Genomic DNA, 27,675 nt, shown 5'->3' with positions numbered 1-27,675 from the left:
CCCCTAGTTCCAGGACATTGATGTGCAATATCTTCTCCTCAGGCAGCCACCGGCCTCTGGCATGAAGACATCCGGTGTGAGCTCCCCATCCTTCCAGGGAAGCGTCCGTCGTGACCGTCTCCTGGTACGGGGAGCTATGGAAATCCGTGCCCCCGGTGATATTGGAGCACACACCACACCACCTTATCGCCCGACGGACCTCCTTGTCGAGCGCGATCCTGTCCTGGAAGCCTCCGGACACCTGGACCCAAAGGGCGCTGAGGAACTCCTGTAGAGGGCGCATCGCCAACCTGCAGAGCCGGTTAAGGTATATGCATGACGACATCATGCCGAGAAGAGATTTGATCGTCCTCACTGTGGCGACTCTGAGTGCCAACAGTCTTTGCACTTTGCCTAGGATGGCCAATATCCTATCCTCCGAAGGTGATGCCAGGCAGGCCACCGCACTGAGTCTGGAACCCAGGAACAGCACGTCCTGCGATGGAGTCAGAACCCCAGTTCTGTCAGCAACCGGACGGTCCTCGCCGTGTGATCGACGGCGATGTCCTTCGACCTGGCCCGGATGAGTCAGTCGTCCAGGTAAGGGTACACGTGGATCCCTTGCAGTCATAGATGGGCCACCACCGGCGCCAGGCACTTGGTGAAGACTCTGGGTGCCGACTTCAGTCCAAAGGGCAGAGCCTTGAACTGGTAATGCTTCCCTTGAACGACGAAGAGCAGAAACTTGCAGTGCCCTTTGTGGATGGGGACGTGGAAGTAAGCATCCTCTAGGTCCAACGATGACAGAAAGTCTCCCTCCTCCAGCTGGCCGAGCACATGTTGAAGCGTGACCATTCTGAACTTCTGTGACTTTATATACTTGTTCAGTCGTCGTAGGTCGAGAACGGGCCTCCATTCCCCGGTCTTCTTTCGTACAAGGAAGTACCTTGAGTAAACTCTGGAGCCCTGGAGCCGCTTTGAAACTAGCTCTATCGCCTCTTGCTTTAACATGGCCCAAACCTCCAGCAGCAGCCACCAGTGGTATTTGGGGACACTTTCGTTGGAACTCTAGTGTGTGTCCGTGGGTGAGAGCGCCCAGCACCCAATGGTCAGTGGAGATGGTCTTCCACACGCTGACGAAGCTCGTCAGCCGCCTCCCACCGGGGTGCACGGGTGGGGTCTCGACATCCTGGCCGGTTCACTCTTGCTTGGAGATTGACGGGCTGCCTTGCGGTCCCCGACAACAACATCATCCACCCCTGAAGGCCTTGGAGCGGCCCCTGTTGGCTTCCTGGGTCGAGGAGCGTGAGGGCTGGCGGTAAGAGGAGGAGCCCCTACCGAAACCCCTCGAAGACCGGCTAGACTTCCCTCCTGAGGAACGAAAGGATGGCCGTCATTGCTGTAGCATGCCCACGGCATGTGTCGTCTTTGTGTCCGTCTTGATGGCCTGGAGAGACTCATCTACAGCCTTTCCGAACAGGTTGTCCCCGTCAAAGGGCATATCCTGAACCCTTGTCTGGACCTCCTGCCTAAAGTTGGTGGCCTTGAGCCAGCCACGACGGCGAAGGCAGATGCTGTTTCCCATCTGGAGGAACCCCACGTCTGCAATGTCCATGGCCGCCGTGATGGCGTGATGTGACGCCACATTGACTTCTTGAAGGATATCCAAAGCCTCTACCCGCTTGTCGTCGGGGAGGTAGTCCAGGAGTGGAGATAGCTTAAACCAAAGCTCCCGGTCGTATCTGGCCACGATAGCGAGGTCGTTGGCAGCCTTGACCCTCGTCGCCGCCGAGTAGATAACCTTTCTACCCATCGAATCCAATTTCTTCCACTCGTTGTCCGGAGAGGTGGACGACGCAGAAGACGTCGAACTCAACGATTTCTTTCTGGCGGCCGCCGACACCACCGAGTCCGGTGACGGTTAAGACCGCAAACACTTGGGTGCAGAGTCCGGCACCCTGTACTTCTTCTCCAGCCGGTCTCTCTTCGCTGGGGCTGTAGAGGGGTTTTTCATCAGAGCCAGTCCTTAAACCCAAACATCATCCAGGAGAGGGACCGAAAGGATGGTCTTCCTCTTCGCCTCCCGGCGCTGATATAAGAAGCCTTCCTTCTTCTTCTCCTGCGGTGTGAGCTGGAAAAGCTCTGATGCTTGGGCGATCATTGCATGGAAAGATCCTATCTCGTCTGGAGGAGAGGCTCTGGACGGAGGCGACGGGAGGTTCCCCATCCGGTCGTTGCTGTGTCCGATTCCGTCTCCCCTTGGAGGGGGGAGGAGGAGCAGTGGAGAGGAGGTGAAGGGTGACATGGAGGCATCAGGTGCCTCTTCCTCTTCTTGGCCAGCGGTTCCCCCGGTGTCAACGGGGCGACCGGCACTGGCGTTGAGTGAGGAGCGGGCATGCTTCTCTGTATCTCGGAAACCAGCGTTTGAAGGGTTGAGAGGATTTCCAGTGAAAGGCATCTAGGCGGCATTGTGGACGTAGGGGTAGGGCCTGGGCCCTTGTCATCCTGAGGCCCCTCATCGTCGCCTCCATCAACGGTATCGCCGTAGTCGTTGCCATCATTGTCGGCCCCGTCGTGGGGCAAGTCCCCGGCATCTCCTTCATCGTCCTTGCCCTCATGGACGGTATGGACAGAAATTATCTCATCCTCATCAGCCGAAGAAATGTCCGTTCCCTGAAGGCCGTCAATGCCCCTCCCCGCTTCTTCAGTTCCAGAGGGGTCGGTCTCGGGCTGAGGTCCGGCATCCTCTTCTCCGGGGTCTTCTGAATGGGCTTGTTTGAAGCCTCCCTCCTGGGAGGAAGGGTCATCCTTGCCGTCGCCGGGGCTCTCTGCAGGTCCGCCCCTACGGCCTTTGAAAGCGACGCCACCACCACCTCGAGGGAGGGTGACGATCTCGCCTGGCACCCCAGGGCCTTCACAGAAAGGTCGGCCCCTTGTCCTGCTTGGCCTTGCCATTCACGGCCGTTTTGGAAGCCTTGTCCTGTTTGGTCTTCTCCTTGGTGGCCGGATAGGACCCTTTGTCTCCTTTGGCCTTCTCCGTTGCGGGTAGGTCAGACACCGTACCCTGCTTGGCCTTCTCCTGCCTGGTCTTCTCCAGGTTCTCCCTCAGTTTACCCAGGTTATCCGACTTTCTCTTGGATGAGGAAGCAGAGCGTTAACTGGAGATCGATGCAGATGGGGACAACGATCGTGCCCTGCCCGTTGTGGGACCCACAGCAGCGGCGACCCCGACAGAAGCGGACTCGCAGTGCTTGGCCTTGTGTTGGGCCCACACAGGTGGGGCACCCTGAAAGGACTTAGAAGCCTGCTCAGGTTTCCCAGATCCAGGAGAGGCATGCCCCTGGGTACCACCCGGTGCAGAGGCCTTGGCCTGCAGCCACGCTTCCAACCGGTGATGTCGATCCCTCAACGTGCACTTCGAGAAGCCACAGCAAAACACACAATCTTCCTCTTTATGTGTCGGGTGCAGACAGTACAGACACTGGGAATGCTTGTCGTCCATGTATAAATTCCGCAAACGGCAGTCGGAGCAAGCACAGCTTGAAGGGGGAAGCGCCGTCCTTCTCGTCTAACATGATCCACGCGGTGTAGGCCTGAAGAATCTTCTGGAAGCCTCTAAGAAGAACACTGGACGAAAACAGACCTTGAGGGGGGTTGAAAAATAGGTTCCCGTTAGTCAGAAGGATGATCGATGTAGCACACAGGCTCGATTTACTGAAAAATAGAGTTTAACTCTCAAAAAATGAAAAACGCAGCAAAAAGCTCGAAGAGCGAAGCACGGGGATTCCCAACACTTGAACATGCAGTAAAAATCTGAAGATGGCTGCCAGAGGAGGGGCTTAGGTAGAGGGCAGTCATTGGCTGGAGGCAGTATGACCCAGAGCTCAGTGATTGGTTTATAAGAGAAATACAGTTTAGAAACTAAACAGTTTTTTCTTTTACCGAGGATTCCCAGCTTGACAACGGGGAATATTCATGAGCATGTGAATCCATGCCAGACCCCATGCTGGAGAATCACAAAGCCACTTGTGCTAATATTGTTAAAATAGGCACATCCTGGAAACAACAGCTAGATGTTATCTTCTAAGCATCACTAGGGGACAATATAACCTAGTAGAAACGGCCAGAGAACAGAACTGGACGCACCTGGCTATCGTGCCCTCGCAAATCAGCCAGTGTTGTATCTCTAGGAATTCCCAAACTCACATCTCTGTATGGAATATATAAGAATACAATTCAACTTGGTGGACACTCTTGATGTTTCAGTCGTGAGAATACACGTGATAAAAGAAGAGTAAACCTGCAGATTGCGCAATACCGGAATGAATTGAAACACAAATCCCTGCTAGCGATAGGAGAGAGACGCTACTAGCAACTAGAAGTAGATACACTTGGGACATATAATCCGATATCCCTTATATATCAAAGGACTAGGATGTGCTTGATAATTAAAACCCTGATAAGGGGCAAGGTGAATGCTAATGGAACTAGATCAGGGTGGATAAGGGCTAATGACCGGTTATTAATATTGTAATGATTTATGAGTTGGGACCATTTTCATTATAGATATATGCATGTGTGGATGTTCTTTCGTGAGCTATGCACGTGGGAGCCAGTTTGTTGGATTAATTCGATTATTGCGAAGGAAGCTTTTAAATTGTGGAGAATTGTATAAAAAGCAATGATTAGGCTGTATTATAATTATTTAAAAAAACAGGAGTTACAGACACTTTGGTTACAGAGGCGGTTCGAGAGTAGATGAGAGAGGGGTGGGCTAGAGTGCCCACACAAATTCAAATAAAATCTCTTGAACCTTTGAGTATCAGAGTGATTCTTATGTCATCTGTGACACGAGTACAATCTGGTTCAAGATTGCGATTCTGTGGCAGAATCTGTGCTTCATCCATCTCTCCTCCGCAGATTCATTGTCACCAGGCCCCGCCTCCCATCATGCAATTTACTGGGTCCCTTTCGGTCATGAGTACCATGTGCTGTTTCCCGCTCCTGCTTCATAGTCCCATCACTTAGTTCCTTCTTTGCTTTCTTTTCTTCAGTCACCCCTCGCTCCCCGACAGCCTTACTTTCCATCACTTTTCAGTCTATCCCTCCCGCCTCACCTCTTCCCCTCAGGTCACCTACCAGCTTCCTGTCATCCAGCCATCAATGAAATTCCCCTGACACGTTCTCTATTTCCAACCAGGGTGGGTGGAGGTAATGGTGGAGGACCAGAGGGTGAGCACTACCGAGGAAATGTCTGGTAAATCCTAATGCACAACATACCGTGAATCCTCGCCGCCTCCTGGCTGTCTGTGGGACTCAAGTCTTGCTTTTCCTTGGTTCTTAGAGAAAAGACAGTGGTGACAATAAGTGGACCTGTTAATAAAATTAAAAAAACACACATTATTCATCTCCTAATTGCCCTTCTACAAAGAGAACGGTCTGTTATTTACCATGTGGCATATGCTGGACGACACCACGGCACAATTATTTTAAAAAAGGCCCCCTGTCCCTGAAGATGGTGGCAAACAATGTTGGCAAAAACACTTTAAACCCAGCAGAAAATGGCACAAATGCTGCAAAGGGTGAAATGCAACAAGACAATGGGTATGTTAAGGGAAGCAAGAGCAAGACCGCTGCAGCTGCAGACATGGGGGCAAATCACTGACAGAAAAGAAGTAGGCACATGGCTCACAGGGACATAAATCCCCCAGTAAAAAGCACAAGGAAGAGAAGCTGTGGACTATGGACAAGCGATGACTTGAGCGTCAAAGACCAACAAATAATCAATCAATGAGGAATCTAGCAGCAGCCAGAGTTGTGACACAATCGTCCTGTCACTAGCTACTTAAATACTCTACAAAGCCTTGTGACAGGAAGAGGCAGTTTAAGCAACGGCCATCTTGGAGTGGGAGAACCCTTCCACCACAGGTACTGAAAAGTAAAGAAAAGTCTACATGGTGGACATCTTGGAATTACTTCAGTTTCTAAAACACCTTTGATGAATTAGCCTTGCAGGAGTCCCTAGTCACTAATAACCAGTGTAAGGGAGGCATGGTATCAAGAATAGGCAGATACAAGAGATCACAGTTGAAGAGTGTTTATTAAACTGTATGCAGGATGGAAAAACGCCCAATCTAAACATAAATCTAAGATGGGAGCAAGCTACAACCATCAAATCATGATAAGGCAGTCGTAGTGGCGTCAAAATAAAAGAGCCTAAACTAAAAGAAAATTGCCAATCCTGACAACTAAATACAAAAATAGTGCGGAATTGTGTTCATAAAAACGAAAGAAGTGTTCATAAATGATAAGTCAGGATGTGGTAGACTGGGGTCTCCCTTCCTCATGTTTTGAGCACGGGACAAGGTGGGAATCCTGAGCACAGCATACTCTTAAGCTTTTCCAGCACGAGACAACACTTCCGCTCTCAGATATCAGGACCGTCGGTGGTTAAGTCTCGTTTCTACAAAAAGTCTCTGTCCTCCGAGGACCTGATGTGTTCGAAACAATAAACAAAAGTTCCTTTCAGCATGTACATTGGGTGATGACTTTTCACACCTGAATCTCCATCTTCCGGGCTTAGATCCACAAACAGTTCCTATCGATATCAGGACCTTCGGTGGCTGACTTTCTTGCTTCTTAGGACCTGATAGGCTCAAATAACAAACAACATTTTCCTTCAGGATTGCACTTGGGGTGATGATTCTTTGCCCTATGTCCAGCTCTTCCGGGCTCAGACCCCTCTCGAATATTAGCCTCTCTCCATCGGTTCACTCTGGCTTGTATTCCAAAGATTTCACTGTTGCACTCAGTGTCGGTGGGGAGATGGCTTTCCACCCCCGGATACCCCTCTTTCCGGTACAGACCCTTCTCGAATGTTTGCCTGCCTCCATCGGGTGCGGTACTAACAGCTTAAGCAGACATGAGGAGAAGAAGCCGCTACCCCCGCTTCTTGGACCTCTGGCCCATTAATCAACTAGCAGAGTCACAGTGTTGTGAATCTGGCAGTGGAAATCACCACTCTGCCGCCCAACGATAACACTGTGACTCAACTAATCATTACAACTAACCAAATAGCTAGACAACATCCGGAAGGGTGACCCAGGATTATCCATCTAGGCCATCTGACGTGTGTGGATATAGAAGGATTGTCATTCGTATACAAGACTTCAGGAAAACTTTTGGAAGCATTTTACTAAAATACTCAAAGGAAATAAGGAGAATACTTCTATGTTGTTCTCTGGGGAAAAGAAAAAAAGGTACTGAACATTGCCCTGAAATTTGGACAAGATAAAGTCCTAGAACAAATTAGCATTTCCGCTCTAATTATGTGGAGATTCTCTCACCTTCATGCTGATAGCAGACAAAAAAATACTGTGCCTGACCAGCAATTAAAGGGGTATACAGGAGTAAACAATTAATATGAAGACGTATTGTTGTCCTGAAGAAGGCCTACATAATCAGAAGGAAAACACACTAGAGATAGTGTGTAATGTAATCTTTGGCCGAAACATGTCGATGATCTAAATGAGATTTGAAACAAGAACAGTCTCTTTATCTCTCTGTTTCATTTGTTGTGCTCCTATGAGATCTAAGTGTGTATATATAGAAATATACATGACATCCTTTACTCCGGCACAACATGTGCCAGTTATAGGTTTTTGAATTGTTTGTTTTTTAATACCAAAGAGAATGTGTGTATCGATTTTTGGACAATATGCATATATATTTTTATGAAAAAATGTCTGGTGACTATTAAAAATTCTTTTGTGATCAATAAATACATTTGTTTTTAACAACAACATGTGGTCTAATGATGAGACGTTCAAGCAGAGGCTGTGATTTAGTAACTTTGTTTATGCAAATGTAAGATTGTGTAAAAACATCACCTATCGTATATTCTGTCAGCATAGAAAGGGGCAACCATTTTTTCGTGCTCTGTATTTGGCTCAATTGAAATTCCCCATTTGAAAATTGGTCCCCCGACAACAGAAAATAGGGAGAATACCTCATTTAGGTTAAACCTATTACCAACCATACATGTTGCATTTGGCCTGCCATGGGCCAAATGTAACAACTTGTTTGGTTTCAAAATTTGTATTAGGCAATATGTAAAAAAACAACAAAAAAAAAAGTGAGAAGAAGAATGTACTTAAAAATATGACAGTACAGGTCTTTTGGGAAATATACAGCGCACAAAGTGCAGGTAATGCACATTAAACCCCCAAAAGACACAGCACTCTGCCTACACAGGGGCACATTCTGCGGTCTCACACAGCTACCACAACCACCTCCGCTGTGACACCTATGTGCCCGTTAGCCCGTTTAGAATGCCTTGCATGCCTCACCACTATCAAAGGCTTGCCTCCTGTCTCCTGTAAACTGGTGATGAGTAATAGGTGTTAAATGAATACGGGCCACAAAAACAGCATAGCGGCAGGCCAGTGGTAAGTGATGACCTCCTCCACCTTATCTCTGCCGCAGTTGCTGGCACACAGCGGCCCGTGTCGAGCTGTGAGAGAACCGTTGAGAGCTTCATCTTCCTCTGCTGCCTCCGATAACTCAAACAAGAGATTAGAGGAAAGCACTCATGGAGGCATACGGACATCAAGACGCACCACCTCCAAGTGGCCACTTCCGACAGATGAACGGTATGTGTTTTCCTCTCCTCTCCTCTGCCTATAATTGTGGATTGGAGAGAAAGAGCGATGTTCACGGTGTGTTCCGATGGGAAATGCCTGTGGAAAAACTTGAAGAATTCCCAACGGGTAATGGCGACCAGAAGGGCCACGGTCGTCTGTTTTTTTGTCAGGCAGAGTGACATGCCACGACCTAAGAGGCCTCACAAAGGAACTTCCTGTTGGGAACTCTTTCTGCTTTTCCTGTGGATTTTATATAAACCATGGTCAAGTACTGCAGAGAGCCCCTGTTCATCAACTCATATAATAGTCAATTCACTGTAGTAACAAGTTTCAAATTGCTTCATTTTCATTTGGGCACTAGTAACAGATTCTGGTGTTGAGAAGATGATATGGACCTGTGATTAATTGGTGCAGAGAGTTTGGCGCCACAATTCATACACTTCTAAGAGTTAGATGTTTGCACATGCAGCACACACATTACAAGAGATGTATCCATTTGTTTTCAGTATAGAGCAATGAGATACCGTAGAAAAGTTGATACATGGCAAATCATTCATTGGCACCTAGTGTATACATCCTGATGAAGGCTGCACTACTTGGAGAGGAAAAGGAAGCTTAGCTCCTGGCTAGCCGAAACACATTGGGGTCAGTTTAAGTAAAATGCACGCAGGGGACCACAAACACTTGCACTTACGTGTTACGGGTCTCCTGCAAACAATTTTAAACAATCCCAAAGCAGAGTGTAAACGTAAAGAGTAAATGAAGGTGAAATCGCATTTTTACTCTCGGCTTTGGGAGAAATAAAACACTCTCTACAAATATGCTTTGCAGGCAGCATTTTACAATGGATTCCAATGTAATGCACCTTTCCTTCACAGGTGCTAGTGAGAGGCGGATGTAATTGGAATTGATTATTTTACGCCTGAATGAAAATCTCATGCACGCGTAAAACCAAATGCTCTCCGGAACCGGAGGAGGAAAGCAAAGCGCAGATGCTATCTGCGCATTGCTGCCCTCCTTGCCTCGGAACGGTGCTTAGGCATGTAGGTAAAGTGTAAAAATGTTATGCTTTACTTTTATGCTCCGACACATGGCAAAATGATCCCCATTGTGTTGACGCTTATATTGTGTTTGAAATATGTGCCCATGGGAGTATTCCCGAAGAGGTATCGGTAGATCATTTGACAGACCTTTATGCATCTGAAGCCGCCCAGCTTTGTACATTCACATCGATTATCTCCAAAGAACCCCTAGGCCCGCTGTTGTCGATCTATGCCTTACCATTTGTGAAGTGAAAGAGGCCATTCTAGCCCAGAGGGCAGGCAAAGCACCAGGTTGCATTTTAATTCCTGTTGATCTCTTTAAGAAGGACGTTGACATTTGGGCCACAGCTGTATGCGCCATCTATAACACAGTTATTGTGTCTGGTCAAGCACTCAAATCATGAACTGAAGCACCCATAATCCCTGTGTACAAGAAAGGGGGAGGGGCAATCCCACACATTTTAGACCTATATCACTGCTCGATGCTAATGGAAAAATGTTTGCACGTACACTTCTGTCACACCTGGCAGCATGGGCAAAGGAGTCATCTGAAATGAGTCACCTGCCAGCAGGCTTGCATCCTGGTCTGAGCACAGTGGACCAGGGCTTCAGGTTTTTTCTGATCCATTAAAGATAAGTAGCCTTGAGGAAACTGAACTTTACACCATCTGTATTGACCTCACGGTTGCATTTGACTGAGTTCCACATCACAATCCCTGGTGGGAGCTAGCAGATAATGGTACACCGGCAGGCCTTTTGCGTTCCATCACACGTCTGTACACAGGTAACACCAGGAAGGCAAGGTAGAACTTGGTAGGGAACACACCCGCCCCACTGACATCAATCAGGGTTGTGTACTGGCGCCCACAGTATTCTCTATTTACATCAACAAGTTGATTCTTGGTCTATCTCAGGAAGTAACGGAAGCACCAAGAATGGATTCTGACCTTATACCCCTCTTGCTCTTCGCCGACGATGCCATTTTGATTTCCAAAACTCCAGCAGGTCTAAAAAGGCAAGTTGGTGTATTCCATGCAGGCTGGCATCGACAGTGACCTTAGAATGAACATCTTAAAGACCAAAGCCTTCTGTCCGGCTAATAGCAAGAAGTGCCCCAAGTTCAGGCTGACTATAGGCAAGCTACTATCTGGGTATTAGATTTACAAATAAAGGTACATGGTCTGCACAGGTAGAGAAGGAAGTGACCACATCGGACAGAAGAAGCAACATCCTGTTAAAACTAGCCCGCTCGTTTGGCGGTGTCGGACTGTCTCCCTACCTTTATACTTTATAATGCGCAGGCAACAGCAGTTGCTCTTTATGGAGCCGATATTTGGGCTTATGTTCACCCCGAATATGCCTCTCCACATTGGATGAACGCAGCCACTGGTGGCAGATGCATTGGCCAGCAGACCCACCTTATAGACCCACCTTATATTGGATACGTCTTTGGGCTAACCCTGAATTGTCTAAATACAGAGAGGCCATGCGCGGTGTATTGCTGCAGCCAGGTGGAAGGAGCATTCGGCGGTGTGTGCTTGTGAGGAAAGAACGAGCTCGCCGGGCTTGCTGCAACTATAGCCCAACCCAGAATGAATCCATCTGCAGAGGAAGGCGCAGGTTAAGCATAAATACTGGCTCAAAGACCAATGTAACATCGACGGCCCAGGCAAGGGAATGCGCACTATGCAAACTAACCTTAGGCAAGGAAGAGCACATGGACAGTATAACCACGCCTGTGAGAGATCACTGTATGCAAAGCATAGGCTGGGAATGTTGCCATTGAAAAGGCTACTCTTTAGCTCCCATCTCTGTAAAGTGTGCCTACTTGGCAGGGAAGACCGCGTGCACTTTCAGTTTTTTAGGACCATATTATTTGGGTCTCAGAATTGGTTTTCTCGTGAATTGACTGTTGCATGTTTGGAGGAGAAGGGGTGTTCTCCTGTTCTTGACAATGTTTTGTAGAAATAATCCTAGTGACCCTGGGCGGTCGACACGTCAGGTGACGTGAATACTTGTGAGTACTTGACCTGAGGCCGGGTCCGCCAGAGCGTGTATAGAAAGATTGGCTTGATGGCTGTTTGTGTGGGATATATGCGGACAGATTTCCCAGCAGGCCGGCTTGCTTTTCTAGATCAGTAGCCGTGGACAGGAGTCAGTTACATGCCAGGCAGTGCCAGGTACTGCTGGCATTTCACAGCCCAGACTGGCATCTTGCTAGATCTTGCTCCCTGGGAAATCTTGCAATCAATCCAAGTTTATTTCCGAAAGCAAAAACACAACCTTTCCATAAAATAATCAAAGTAATAGGGTAAGATCAGCAATTGATTGAATTAAAACAATGAATACACAATCAGATGACTTGCAACATAGAATTCCATACATGTCCAGTGTAGATCATTCCCCTGCCTACCTACGTATTGCGTCCCAACTTGCGACGAATGGAGTTGCTAATACACCTGAACTGATCTCTCACATTCAAATACCGCATTTGCGAACCTGCCCTTTGGGCAGCCTACTTGACTTTCTTGCTTTCCTAACCCGCATAACTTACAATCTTACCCAAATGTAACCTAAGTGACCTGCCACACACTTTAGTGCGGTGTATGCATTCTAATTCGTCTACACCCTACCCGATCCGACCTGTATTCTAATGCCGAACATGCATCTAACCGTGACCGTAACCAACCTGCTTTGTCCCCTGGGCATCTGCATACCTTTATGTAGCTCCCCGTACCAAGAGGCGCGGCTTTGCCCGCCCATGCACCTACTTGATTTGTCTCTCTGATCTGATCGCTTCCTATAACTTTACACCGGTGTAGCCCCCCGTACCAAAAGGCGTGGCTTTCCCAGTCCATGCACCTACTTGATTTGTCTCTCTGATCGGATCGCTTCCTATAACTGTATACCTGATGTAGCTCCCCGTACCAAGAGGCGCGACTTTGCCAGTCCATGCACCTACTTGATTTGTCTCTCTGATGTGATCGCTTCCTATAACTTTATACCGGTGTAACCCCCCGTACCAAAAGGCGCGGCTTTGCCATTCCATGCACCTACTTGATTTGTCTCTCCGATCGGATCGCTTCCTATAACTGTATACCGGTGTAGCCCCCCGTACCAAGAGGCGCTACTTTGCCAGTCCATGCACCTACTTGATTTGTCTCTCTGATCAGATCGCTTCCTATAACTTTATTCCGGTGTAGCCCCCCGTACCAAAAGGCACGGCTTTGCCATTCCATGCACCTACTTGATTTGTCTCTCCGATCGGATCGCTTCCTATAACTGTATACCTGATGTAGCTCCCCGTACCAAGAGGCGCTACTTTGCCAGTCCATGCACCTACTTGATTTGTCTCTCTGATCAGATCGCTTCCTATAACTTTATTCCGGTGTAGCCCCGTACCAAAAGGCACGGCTTTGCCATTCCATGCACCTACTTGATTTGTCTCTCCGATCGGATCGCTTCCTATAACTGTATACCTGATGTAGCTCCCCGTACCAAGAGGCGCGACTTTGCCAGTCCATGCACCTACTTGATTTGTCTCTCTGATGTGATCGCTTCCTATAACTTTATACCGGTGTAACCCCCCGTACCAAAAGGCGCGGCTTTGCCATTCCATGCACCTACTTGATTTGTCTCTCCGATCGGATCGCTTCCTATAACTGTATACCGGTGTAGCCCCCCGTACCAAGAGGCGCTACTTTGCCAGTCCATGCACCTACTTGATTTGTCTCTCTGATCAGATCGCTTCCTATAACTTTATTCCGGTGTAGCCCCCCGTACCAAAAGGCACGGCTTTGCCATTCCATGCACCTACTTGATTTGTCTCTCCGATCGGATCGCTTCCTATAACTGTATACCTGATGTAGCTCCCCGTACCAAGAGGCGCTACTTTGCCAGTCCATGCACCTACTTGATTTGTCTCTCTGATCAGATCGCTTCCTATAACTTTATTCCGGTGTAGCCCCGTACCAAAAGGCACGGCTTTGCCATTCCATGCACCTACTTGATTTGTCTCTCCGATCGGATCGCTTCCTATAACTGTATACGTGATGTAGCTCACCGTACCAAGAGGCGCGACTTTGCCAGTCCATGCACCTACTTGATTTGTCTCTCCGATCGGATCGCTTCCTATAACTGTATACCTGATGTAGCTCCCCGTACCAAGAGGCGCGACTTTGCCAGTCCATGCACCTACTTGATTTGTCTCTCCGATCGGATCGCTTCCTATAACTGTATACCTGATGTAGCTCCCCGTACCAAGAGGCGCGACTTTGCCAGTCCATGCACCTACTTGATTTGTCTCTCCGATCGGATCGCTTCGTATAACTTTATACCTGATGTAGCTCCCCGTACCAAGTGGCGCGACTTTGCCAGTCCATGCACCTACTTGATTTGTCTCTCCGATCGGATCGCTTCCTATAATTGTATACCTGATGTAGCTCCCCGTACTAAGAGGCGCTACTTTGCCAGTCCATGCACCTACTTGATTTGTCTCTCCGATCGGATCGCCTCCTATAATTGTATACCTGATGTAGCTCCCCGTACTAAGAGGCGCTACTTTGCCAGTCCATGCACCTACTTGATTTGTCTCTCCAATCTGATTGCTTCCTATAACTGTATACCTGATGTAGCCCCCCATACCAAGAGATGCGGCTTTGCCAGTCTATGAAGCTACCTGATTGTCTCTGTACATCTGTATAAAATGGGTAGCCCCCGTAGAATTCGGCATTTCTCCCAGACTATGGTTCACACTTATCACCTGTATGCATGTTCCTGCACTTTGAAGAATGTCACTTCACACTTCCTGTAACTAGCGCCCTGATACCTGAGGGTTTGGTGCGCTGTTATAAATGTCAGATAAAATAAGTAAATAAATACAATAAAGATGCCCCAAGGGTATCACCTGAAAACATTGCAGACCATTAATGCGACAGGACAGATTGTTAGAAAGATTCTCTGTTTTGGGTTGAAAGCCCAAAGGAAGAATTTTTGCAAATGACAATCTGTCGCGATGGCAAGTCTCTGATTGGATGATTTCTCAAGCTTCACTAGTTTGGTCTGTCCTTAATAAGGGCAACCAAACTCTTTTTAAAGTTTTCTACCATTACACAATCTAAAGTATCTTCCACATCATGAAAGAGCAGTGCATTCATTTCAGTGAGTTTCATTGTATAGCGTTGAGCCACAGGATGTTAGCTGAGTTACCCTTTGTTAGTAGGACATAGCGTTGAGCCACAGGATGTTTGATGCGTTACCCTTTGTTAGTAGGACATAGCGTTGAGCCACAGGATGTTTGATGCGTTACCCTTTGTTAGTAGGACATAGCTTTGAGCCACGGGATGTTTGACGAGTTACCCTTTGTTAGTAGGACATAGCGTTGAGCCACAGGATGTTTGATGCGTTACCCTTTGTTAGTAGGACATAGCGTTGAGCCACAGGATGTTTGATGCGTTACCCTTTGTTAGTAGGACATAGCGTTGAGCCACAGGATGTTTGATGCGTTACCCTTTGTTAGTAGGACATAGCGTTGAGCCACAGGATGTTTGATGCGTTATCCTTTGTTAGTAGGACATAGCGTTGAGCCACAGGATGTTAGCTGAGTTACCCTTTGTTAGTAGGACATAGCGTTGAGCCACAGGATGTTTGATGCGTTACCCTTTGTTAGTAGGACATAGCGTTGAGCCACAGGATGTTAGCTGAGTTACCCTTTGTTAGTAGGACATAGCGTTGAGCCACAGGATGTTAGCTGAGTTACCCTTTGTTAGTAGGACATAGCGTTGAGCCACGGGATGTTTGATGAGTTACCCTTTGTTAGTAGGACATAGCTTTGACACAGGATGTTTGATGAGTTGCCCTTTGTTAGTAGGACATAGCTTTGAGCCACGGGATGTTTGACGAGTTACCCTTTGTTAGTAGGACATAGCTTTGACACAGGATGCTTGATGAGTTGCCCTTTGTTAGTAGGACATAGCGTTGAGCCACAGGATGTTAGCTGAGTTACCCTTTGTTAGTAGGACATAGCTTTGAGCCATGGGATGTTAGATGAGTTACCCTTTGTTAGTAGGACATAGCGTTGAGCCACAGGATGTTAGCTGAGTTACCCTTTGTTAGTAGGACACAGCGTTGCGCCACAGGATGTTAGCTGAGTTACCCTTTGTTAGTAGGACATAGCTTTGAGCCATGGGATGTTTGATGCGTTAGCCTTTGTTAGTAGGACATAGCTTTGACACAGGATGTTAGATGAGTTACCCTTTGTTAGTAGGACATAGCTTTGAGCCACAGGATGTTAGCTGAGTTACCCTTTGTTAGTAGGACATAGCTTTGAGCCATGGGATGTTAGCTGAGTTACCCTTTGTTAGTAGGACATAGCTTTGAGCCATGGGATGTTAGATGAGTTACCCTTTGTTAGTAGGACATAGCGTTGAGCCACAGGATGTTAGCTGAGTTACCCTTTGTTAGTAGGACATAGCTTTGAGCCACAGGATGTTAGCTGAGTTACCCTTTGTTAGTAGGACATAGCGTTGAGCCACGGGATGTTTGATGAGTTACCCTTTGTTAGTAGGACATAGCTTTGACACAGGATGTTTGATGAGTTGCCCTTTGTTAGTAGGACATAGCTTTGAGCCACGGGATGTTTGAGGAGTTACCCTTTGTTAGTAGGACATAGCTTTGAACCACGGGATGGTTGATAAGTTACCCTTTGTTAGTAGGACATAGCTTTGAGCCACGGGATGTTTGAGGAGTTACCCTTTGTTAGTAGGACATAGCTTTGAGCCTTGGGATGTTTGATGAGTTACCCTTTGTTAGTAGGACATAGCTTTTAGCCACGGGATGTTTGAGGAGTTACCCATTGTTAGTAAGACATAGCTTTGAGCCACCGGATGTTTGATGAGTTACCCTTTGTTAGTAGGACATAGCTTTGAGCCACGGGATGTTTGATGAGTTACCCTTTGTAAGTAGGACATAGCTTTGAGCCACGGGATGTTTGAGGAGTTACCATTTGTTAGTAGGACATAGCTTTGAGCCATGGGATATTTGAGGAGTTACCCTTTGTTAGTAGGACATAGCTTTTAGCCACGGGATGTTTGAGGAGTTACCCATTGTTAGTAAGACATAGCTTTGAGCCACCGGATGTTTGATGAGTTACCCTTTATTAGTAGGACATAGCTTTGAGCCACGGGATGTTTGATGAGTTACCCTTTGTAAGTAGGACATAGCTTTGAGCCACGGGATGTTTGAGGAGTTACCATTTGTTAGTAGGACATAGCTTTGAGCCATGGGATATTTGAGGAGTTACCCTTTGTTAGTAGGACATAGCTTTGAGCCATGGGGTGTTTGATGAGTTACCCTTTGTTAGTAAGACATAACTTTGAGCCATGGGATGTTTGATGAGTTACCCTTTGTTAGTAGGAGATGGCTTTGACCCATGGGATGTTTGATGAGTTACCCTTTGTTAGTAGGGCATAGCTTTGACACAGGATGTTAGATGAGTTACCCTTTGTTAGTAGGACATAGCGTTGAGCCACGGGATGTTTGATGAGTTACCCTTTGTTAGTAGGACATAGCTTTGAGCCATGGGATGTTTGGTGACTTACCCTTTGTTAGTAGGACATATCTTTGAGCCACAGATGTTTGAGGAGTTGTTAGGCAGAAACCTGTGCAGTTCCCTTTGGGAACACTGCAAAAGATTTAGGACTACAGGTGTTTGGCAGTAAACCCACTTGGTAGCAGTCTGTACCACCCAGATTTACCTGGTAGCTGTGGCTGAGCAGTCAGACTTCCCACAAGAAGAGTTAGGAAGTATGTAAAGTATACACAATAGGTACCCAGACACAATAGCACAAGCAAACACTGACCAGAGCTTTGTTATCAAAGTATATAATTATGTATTTAACCACACAGATTGAAACACTCCAGCACTATTATTATAAAACACTCTAAACACAGTTATTAATGAAAACCCCAACCCTTATTCCTTATTTAGACAAGTCTTAGTTAACACCACTTATTTCCAGACAGAGGTGAGCGCTTAACTAAAGATGGCACTCCAATAAGTATTTGAGAAAGGGAGAGAAAAAGGCAGAATATATGAAGACACACCACTCTAAGGATTTAAGAACACTTTTAGCAAGGCAGGAGCAGAGAAAGTCTCTGGGAATCAAAGTCAATAGGCAGGGCCCACTCTTAGAGAAGGCAGAGCACAAATGCGCCCAAGATCACACAGTTACTTTAGTTTGCAAAAGTCTTGCAGGGAGTTCAGAAAAAGAGTTAGAGAGGCTCAGACAAGTTTAGCCAGGGTGTTCCAGGCTAACCCAGGATCGAAAGCCAGGGGCTAAATCTACCCCGTACAATCGGTGGCAAGGGAAGCCAGGCGGAACACGGTACCTTAAGTGGGAAGGATCCTCCAGCGGTGGCAGTTGTTCCTGGCAGCGGGTGCAAGTCTCGACGTCGGTCAGAGAAGGAGAAGATCTCCCTGTAGAGAAGAAGATGAAGGTCGTTGCACTGCCAGGGAAGAAACCAGCCGCAGAGTCTTCCGGTTAAAGGGTTGTCCTTTACTTCGCGGTTGCGGTAAAACGTGGTATACCGGTTGCCGGGGTGCTTGGCACAGGCAAGGCGGCCACGGGATGCCTCAGGAAAGCGAAGAAGACTCTCCGGCGGGAGATCTCCTCGGTCGTCGGGAAAAGTGGTGAGACGGTTCAGCAGGGCTCCACCGGTGGTGTCGTCGTAGCAGGTCGGCTCAGCTTCTCCCTCGTCGGATTCTTGGTCCTGTGGCGACTTCTAAAGTTCCAGTCCCCAAAGCCCTGCTTATATGCAGAAAACCCCCATTCACTCAGCCTAGCTGTCACTCAAACATGCTAAGTGGTGAGCCGGCCGGCTCACCACTTGGGCCAATCAGGATGGAGTGCGACTTGAGTTGCCTAGGCAACTCAGTCCAGGGTGCCTAAATCCCCTTCCACCTCTCCTAAGTACCCCAGACAGAGTGGCACCACTTTGGAGGGCTTCTGTGGAGAAGCCCGCCAAAAAGTGGAACAAAGGGCTCGACTTGGGTTGGAGTCACAGAAGAGAACACAAACGCCATTTTAGAATCAAGTTTTGGCAAAAAATATCAACCGGAGAATTAATAATAAATAAATAAACCGGCGGTATGTTCGAGGCTACCGTAAATAATTAAATAAAGGTAGTAGCCTAAAACAATGGGAAATCCCATAGGAAAATATTCGCGGTTGAATAAAAAAAGTAGTATCCACTGCCACCAGCCAAAACTCGATCAGGGGGGACGGAGACGTGCCCCCTCGACTAACAGACCCCGGGGCAATTGAATTGCCCCAGCCAGTACGTCCACAATATGATGGTTTGTACTGGTTCTGTTCAGGATTTGTGACTAGTAAAGTCAATGGGGACTTTACATGCCCTGGGAGACAGTAGTCAGTCCCAGGGTATGGAGTCTATGTTGGGGGGTCCCTAGGACACCCCTGGGTTACTGGCACTGAGGGTGCTGTGTAACCCACATCACAAAAACACATGAGGCCCTATGGAGTAAAAGACCCCATAGCCCATTCAACACATCTAGAATCAAAGAAACACACTCCAAACATGTCCAAGAGTGAGGGCAAAAGAGTCTCACACTTGGCAGGAGAAAAAAATAAACCCCAAAAATCCAGCAAAGCTGCTGGGGGACTCACTAGGTTGGGAAATTCAGCCTAAACAGAGAATTCTCCCTAACATTGATACCATGCCTTCCTTACACACCTTTGAACTGTGATCTTGTGTCTGTCTATACTTGATACCAGGACTTCCTTACACACCCTGGAGCTGTGATCACTTGTGTCTGTGTATTCTTGATACCATGACTTCCTTACACACCCTTGAACTGTGATCACTTGTGTCTGTCTATTCTTGATACCATGCCTTCCTTACACAGCCTTGAACTGTGATCACTTGTGTCTGTCTATTCTTGGTACCAGGCCTTCCTTACATACCCTTGAACTGTGATCACTTGTGTCTGTCTATTCTTGATACCAGGCCTTCCTTACACACCCTGGAACTGTGATCACTTGTGTCTGTCTATTCTTGATACCATGCCTTCCTTACACACCCTTGAACTGTGATCACTTGTGTCTGTCTATTCTTGATACCATGCCTTCCTTACACACCCTTGAACTGTGATCACTTGTGCCTGTCTATTCCTGATACCATGACTTCCTTACACACCCCTGAACTGTGATCACTTGTGTCTGTCTATTCTTGATACCATGCCTTCCTTACACAGCCTTGAACTGTGATCACGTGTGTCTGTCTATTCTTGATACCAGGCCTTCGTTACACACCCTTGAAATGTGATCACTTGTGTCTGTCTATTCTTGATACCAGGCCTTCGTTACACACCCTTGAACTGTGATCACTTGTGTCTGTGTATTCTTGATACCATGCCTTCCTTACACACCCTTGAACTGTGATCACTTGTGTCTGTCTATTCTTGATACCAGGCCTTCCTTACACACCCTTGAACTGTGATCACTTGTGCCTGTCTATTCTTGATACCATGACTTCCTTACACACCCTTGAACTGTGATCACTTGTGTCTGTCTGTTCTTGATACCAGGCATTCCTTACACACCCTTGAACTGTGATCACTTGTGGCTGTCTGTTCTTGATACCAGGCCTTCGTTACACACCCTTGAACTGTGATCACTTGTGTCTGTCTATTATTGATACCATGCCTTCCTTACACACCCTTGAACTGTGATCACTTGTGTCTGTCTATTCTTGATACCATGCCTTCCTTACACACCCTTGAACTGTGATCACTTGTGTCTGTGTATTCTTGATACCATGCCTTCCTTACACACCCTTGAACTGTGATCACTTGTGTCTGTCTATTCTTGATACCATGCCTTCCTTACACACCCTTGAACTGTGATCACTTGTGTCTGTCTATTCTTGATACCATGCCTTCCTTACACACCATTGAACTGTGATCACTTGTGTCTGTGTATTCTTTATGCCATGCCTTCCTTACACACCCTGGAACTGTGATCACTTGTGTCTGTCTATTCTTGATACCAGGCCTTCCTTACACACCCTGGAACTGTGATCTTGTGTCTGTCTATTCTTGATACCATGCCTTCCTTACACACCCTTGAACTGTGATCACTTGTGTCTGTCTATTCTTGATACCAGGCCTTCCTTACACACCCTTGAACTGTGATCTTGTGTCTGTCTATTCTTGATACCATGCCTTCCTTACACACCCTTGAACTGTGATCACTTGTGTCTGTCTATTCTTGATACCAGGCCTTCCTTACACACCCTGGAACTGTGATCACTTGTGTCTGTCTATTCTTGATACCATGCCTTCCTTACACACCCTTGAACTGTGATCACTTGTGTCTGTCTATTCTTGATACCAGGCCTTCCTTACACATCCTTGAACTGTGATTACTTGTGTCTGTCTATTCTTGATACCATGCCTTCCTTACACACCCTTGAACTGTGATCACTTGTGGCTGTCTATTCTTGATGCCAGGCCTTCCTTACACACCCTTGAACTGTGATCACTTGTGTCTGTCTATTCTTGATACCATGCCTTCCTTACACACCCTGGAACTGTGATCACTTGTGTCTGTCTATTCTTGATGCCAGGCCTTCCTTACACACCCTTGAACTGTGATCACTTGTGTCTGTCTATTCTTGATACCAGGCCTTCCGTACACACCCTGGAACTGTGATCACTTGTGTCTGTCTATTCGTGATACCAGGCCTTCCTTACACACCCTTGAACTGTGATCCAATGTGTCTGTCTATTCTTGATACCAGGCCTTCCTTACACACCCTTGAACTGTGATCACTTGTGTCTGTCTATTCTTGATACCAGGCCTTCCTTACACACCCTTGAACTGTGGTCACTTGTGTCTGTCTATTCTTGATACCATGCCTTCCTTAAACACCCTGGAACTGTGATCACTTGTGTCTGTCTATTCTTGATACCATGCCCTCCTTACACACCCTGGAGCTGTGATCACTTGTGTCTGTCTATTCTTGATACCAGGCCTTCCTTACACACCCTTGAACTGTGATCCCTTGTGTCTGTCTATTCTTGATACCAGGCCTTCCTTACACACCCTTGAACTGTGATCCCTTGTGTCTGTCTATTCTTGATACCATGCCTTCCTTACACACCCTTGAACTGTGATCACTTGTGTCTGTCTATTCTTGATACCAGGCGTTCTTTACACACCCTTGAACTGTGATCCCTTGTGTCTGTCTATTCTTGATACCATGCCTTCCTTACACACCCTTGAACTGTTATCACTTGTGTCTGTCTGTTCTTGATACCAGGCCTTCCTTACACACCCTTGAACTGTGATCACTTGGGTCTGTCTGTTCTTGATACCAGGCCTTCGTTACACACCCTTGAAATGTGATCACTTTTGTCTGTCTATTCTTAATACCATGCCTATCTTACACACCCAATCTTGAACTGTGATCACTTGTGTCTGTCTATTCTTGATACCATGCCTTCCTTACACACCATTGAACTGTGATCACTTGTGTCTGTGTATTCTTTATGCCATGCCTTTCTTACACACCCTTGAATTGTGATCACTTGTGTCTGTCTATTCTTGATACCATGCCTTCCTTACACACCCTCACACCCTTGAGCTGTGATCACTTGTGTCTGTCTACTCTTGATACCAGGCCTTCCTTACACACCCTTGAACTGAGATCACTTGTGTCTGTCTATTCTTGATACCAGGCCTTCCTTACACACCCTTGAACTGTGATCACTTGTGTCTGTCTATTCTTGATACCGTGCCTTCTCTACACACCTTTGAACTGTGATCACTTGTGTCTGTCTATTCTTGATACCATGCCTTCCTTACACACCCTGGAACTGTGATCTTGTGTCTGTCTGTTCTTGATACCAGGCCTTCGTTACACACCCTTGAACTGTGATCACTTGTGTCTGTCTATTCTTGATACCAGGCCTTCTTTACACACCCTTGAACTGTGATCGCTTGTGTCTGTCTATTCTTGATACCATGCCTTCCCTACACACCTTTGAACTGTGATCACTTGTGTCTGCCTATTCTTGATACCATGCCTTCCTTACACACCCACCCTTGAACTGTGATCACTTGTGTCTGTCTGTTCTTGATACCATGCCTTCCTTACACACCCTTGAACTGTGATCACTTGTGTCTGTCTGTTCTTGATACCATGCCCTCCTTACACATCCTTGAACTGTGATTACTTGTGTCTGTCTATTCTTGATACCATGCCTTCCTTACACACCCTTGAACTGTGATCTTGTGTCTGTCTATTCTTGATGCCAGGCCTTCCTTACACACCTTTGAACTGTGATCACTTGTGTCTGTCTATTCTTGATACCATGCCTTCCTTACACACCCACCATTGAACTGTGATCACTTGTGTCTGTCTATTCTTGATACCATGCCTTCCTTACACACCCTTGAACTGTGATCTTGTGTCTGTCTATTCTTGATACCAGGCCTTCCTTACACACCCTTGAACTGTGATCACGTGTGCCTGTCTATTATTGATACCATGCCCTCCTTACACACCCTTGAACTGTGATCACTTGTGTCTGTCTATTATTGATACCATGCCTTCCTTACACACCCTTGAACTGTGATCTTGTGTCTGTCTATTTTTGATACCAGGCCTTCCTTACACACCCTGGAACTGTGATCACTTGTGTCTGTCTATTCTTGATGCCATGCCCTCCTTACACACCCTTGAACTGTGATCTTGTGTCTGTCTATTCTTGATGCCAGGCCTTCCTTACACACCCTTGAACTGTGATCACTTGTGTCTGTCTATTATTGATACCAGGCCTTCCTTACACACCCTTGAACTGTGATCACTTGTGTCTGTCTATTCTTGATACCATGCCTTCCCTACACACCCTTGAACTGTGATCACTTGTGTCTGTCTATTCTTTATGTCAGGCCTTCCTTACACACCCTTGAACTGTGATCACTTGTGTCTGTCTATTCTTGATATCATGCCTTCCTTACACACCCTGGAACTGTGATCACTTGTGTCTGTCTATTCTTGATGCCAGGCCTTCCTTACACACCCTTGAACTGTGATCACTTGTGCCTGTCTATTCTTGATACCATGCCCTCCTTACACACCCTTGAACTGTGATCTTGTGTCTGTCTATTTTTGATACCAGGCCTTCCTTACACACCCTTGAACTGTGATCACTTGTGTCTGTCTATTCTTGATAGCATGCCTTCCTTACACACCCACCATTGAACTGTGATCACTTGTGTCTGTCTATTCTTGATACCATGCCTTCCTTACACACCCTGGAACTGAGATCACTTGTGTCTGTCTATTCTTGATACCATGCCTTCCTTACACACCCTTGAACTGTGATCACTTGTGTCTGTCTATTCTTGATACCATGCCCTCCTTACACACCCTTGAACTGTGATCTTGTGTCTGTCTATTTTTGATACCAGGCCTTCCTTACACACCCTTGAACTGTGATCACTTGTGTCTGTCTATTCTTGATAGCATGCCTTCCTTACACACCCACCATTGAACTGTGATCACTTGTGTCTGTCTATTCTTGATACCATGCCTTCCTTACACACCCTGGAACTGAGATCACTTGTGTCTGTCTATTCTTGATACCATGCCTTCCTTACACACCCTTGAACTGTGATCACTTGTGTCTGTCTATTCTTGATGCCATGCCTTCCTTACACACCCTTGAACTGTGATCCCTTGTGTCTGTCTATTCTTGATACCAGGCCTTCCTTACACACCCTTGAACTGTGACCACTTGTGTCTGTCTATTCTTGATACTAGGCCTTCCTTACACACCCTTGAACTGTGATCACTTGTGTCTGTCTATTCTTGATACCATGCCTTCCTTAAACACCCTGGAACTGTGATCACTTGTGTCTGTCTATTCTTGATACCATGCCCTCCTTACACACCCTGGAGCTGTGATCACTTGTGTCTGTCTATTCTTGATACCAGGCCTTCCTTACACACCCTTGAACTGTGATCCCTTGTGTCTGTCTATTCTTGATACCAGGCCTTCCTTACACACCCTTGAACTGTGATCCCTTGTGTCTGTCTATTCTTGATACCAGGCCTTCCTTACACACCCTTGAACTGTGATCACTTGTTTCTGTCTGTTCTTGATACCATGCCCTCCTTACACATCCTTGAACTGTGATTACTTGTGTCTGTCTATTCTTGATACCATGCCTTCCTTACACACCCTTGAACTGTGATCTTGTGTCTGTCTATTCTTGATGCCAGGCCTTCCTTACACACCTTTGAACTGTGATCACTTGTGTCTGTCTATTCTTGATACCATGCCTTCCTTACACACCCACCATTGAACTGTGATCACTTGTGTCTGTCTATTCTTGATACCATGCCTTCCTTACACACCCTTGAACTGTGATCTTGTGTCTGTCTATTCTTGATACCAGGCCTTCCTTACACACCCTTGAACTGTGATCACGTGTGCCTGTCTATTATTGATACCATGCCCTCCTTACACACCCTTGAACTGTGATCACTTGTGTCTGTCTATTATTGATACCATGCCTTCCTTACACACCCTTGAACTGTGATCTTGTGTCTGTCTATTTTTGATACCAGGCCTTCCTTACACACCCTGGAACTGTGATCACTTGTGTCTGTCTATTCTTGATGCCATGCCCTCCTTACACACCCTTGAACTGTGATCTTGTGTCTGTCTATTCTTGATGCCAGGCCTTCCTTACACACCCTTGAACTGTGATCACTTGTGTCTGTCTATTATTGATACCAGGCCTTCCTTACACACCCTTGAACTGTGATCACTTGTGTCTGTCTATTCTTGATACCATGCCTTCCTTACACACCCTTGAACTGTGATCACTTGTGTCTGTCTATTCTTTATGTCAGGCCTTCCTTACACACCCTTGAACTGTGATCACTTGTGTCTGTCTATTCTTGATATCATGCCTTCCTTACACACCCTGGAACTGTGATCACTTGTGTCTGTCTATTCTTGATGCCAGGCCTTCCTTACACACCCTTGAACTGTGATCACTTGTGTCTGTCTATTCTTGATACCATGCCCTCCTTACACACCCTTGAACTGTGATCTTGTGTCTGTCTATTTTTGATACCAGGCCTTCCTTACACACCCTTGAACTGTGATCACTTGTGTCTGTCTATTCTTGATAGCATGCCTTCCTTACACACCCACCATTGAACTGTGATCACTTGTGTCTGTCTATTCTTGATACCATGCCTTCCTTACACACCCTGGAACTGAGATCACTTGTGTCTGTCTATTCTTGATACCATGCCTTCCTTACACACCCTTGAACTGTGATCACTTGTGTCTGTCTATTCTTGATACCATGCCCTCCTTACACACCCTTGAACTGTGATCTTGTGTCTGTCTATTTTTGATACCAGGCCTTCCTTACACACCCTTGAACTGTGATCACTTGTGTCTGTCTATTCTTGATAGCATGCCTTCCTTACACACCCACCATTGAACTGTGATCACTTGTGTCTGTCTATTCTTGATACCATGCCTTCCTTACACACCCTGGAACTGAGATCACTTGTGTCTGTCTATTCTTGATACCATGCCTTCCTTACACACCCTTGAACTGTGATCACTTGTGTCTGTCTATTCTTGATGCCATGCCTTCCTTACACACCCTTGAACTGTGATCCCTTGTGTCTGTCTATTCTTGATACCAGGCCTTCCTTACACACCCTTGAACTGTGACCACTTGTGTCTGTCTATTCTTGATACTAGGCCTTCCTTACACACCCTTGAACTGTGATCACTTGTGTCTGTCTATTCTTGATACCATGCCTTCCTTAAACACCCTGGAACTGTGATCACTTGTGTCTGTCTATTCTTGATACCATGCCCTCCTTACACACCCTGGAGCTATGATCACTTGTGTCTGTCTATTCTTGATACCAGGCCTTCCTTACACACCCTTGAACTGTGATCCCTTGTGTCTGTCTATTCTTGATACCAGGCCTTCCTTACACACCCTTGAACTGTGATCCCTTGTGTCTGTCTATTCTTGATACCAGGCCTTCCTTACACACCCTTGAACTGTGATCACTTGTTTCTGTCTATTCTTGATACCAGGCCTTCCTTACACACCCTTGAACTGTGATCCCTTGTGTCTGTCTATTCTTGATACCAGGCCTTCCTTACACACCCTTGAACTGTGATCACTTGTGTCTGTCTACTCTTGATACCAGGCCTTCCTTACACACCCTTGAACTGTGATGACTTGTGTCTGTCTATTCTTGATACCATGCCTTCCTTAAACACCCTGGAACTGTGATCACTTGTCTCTGTCTATTCTTGATACCATGCCTTCCTTACACACCCTGGAACTGTGATCACTTGTGTCTGTCTATTCTTGATACCAGGCCTTCCTTACACACCCTTGAACTGTGATCACTTGTGTCTGTCTATTCTTGATACCATGCCTTCCTTACACACCCTTGAAATGTGATCACTTGTGTCTGTCTATTCTTGATACCAGGCCTTCCTTACACACCCTGAACTGTGATCACTTGTGTCTGTCTATTCTTGATACCAGGCCTTCCTTACACACCCTTGAACTGTGATCACTTGTGTCTGTCTATTCTTGATACCAGGCCTTCCTTACACACCCTTGAACTGTGATCACTTGTGTCTGTCTATTCTTGATGCCAGGCCTTCCTTACACACCCTTGAACTGTGATCACTTGTGTCTGTCTATTCTTTATACCATGCCTTCCTTACACACCCTGGAACTGTGATCACTTGTGTCTGTCTATTCTTGATGCCATGCCTTCCTTACACACCCTTGAGCTGTGATCACTTGTGTCTGTCTATTCTTGATACCATGCCCTCCTTACACACCCTTGAACTGTGATCTTGTGTCTGTCTATTTTTGATACCAGGCCTTCCTTACACACCCTTGAACTGTGATCAC

General features: G+C 46.6%; 1 protein-coding gene across 3 annotated transcripts in view; it reads right to left on the bottom strand.

Moving 5' to 3' along the window:
* Positions 1–27,675, bottom strand: part of LOC138489479 (zinc finger protein 154-like) — a 518,474-nt gene that overhangs the window by 232,402 nt on the left and 258,397 nt on the right. For all 3 annotated transcript variants that reach the window (XM_069617216.1, XM_069617215.1, XM_069617217.1), the window contains one exon: positions 5,260–5,352. In XM_069617216.1, the coding sequence (XP_069473317.1) occupies positions 5,260–5,352 (93 nt within the window). The remainder of the gene's footprint in view (positions 1–5,259; positions 5,353–27,675) is intronic.

Source organism: Ambystoma mexicanum, chromosome 9 (assembly GCF_040938575.1).
Source record: "Ambystoma mexicanum isolate Mex_15411 chromosome 9, UKY_AmexF1_1, whole genome shotgun sequence".
Taxonomy (NCBI): domain Eukaryota; kingdom Metazoa; phylum Chordata; class Amphibia; order Caudata; family Ambystomatidae; genus Ambystoma; species Ambystoma mexicanum.
This window is presented reverse-complemented; position numbering and strand designations above follow the sequence as displayed.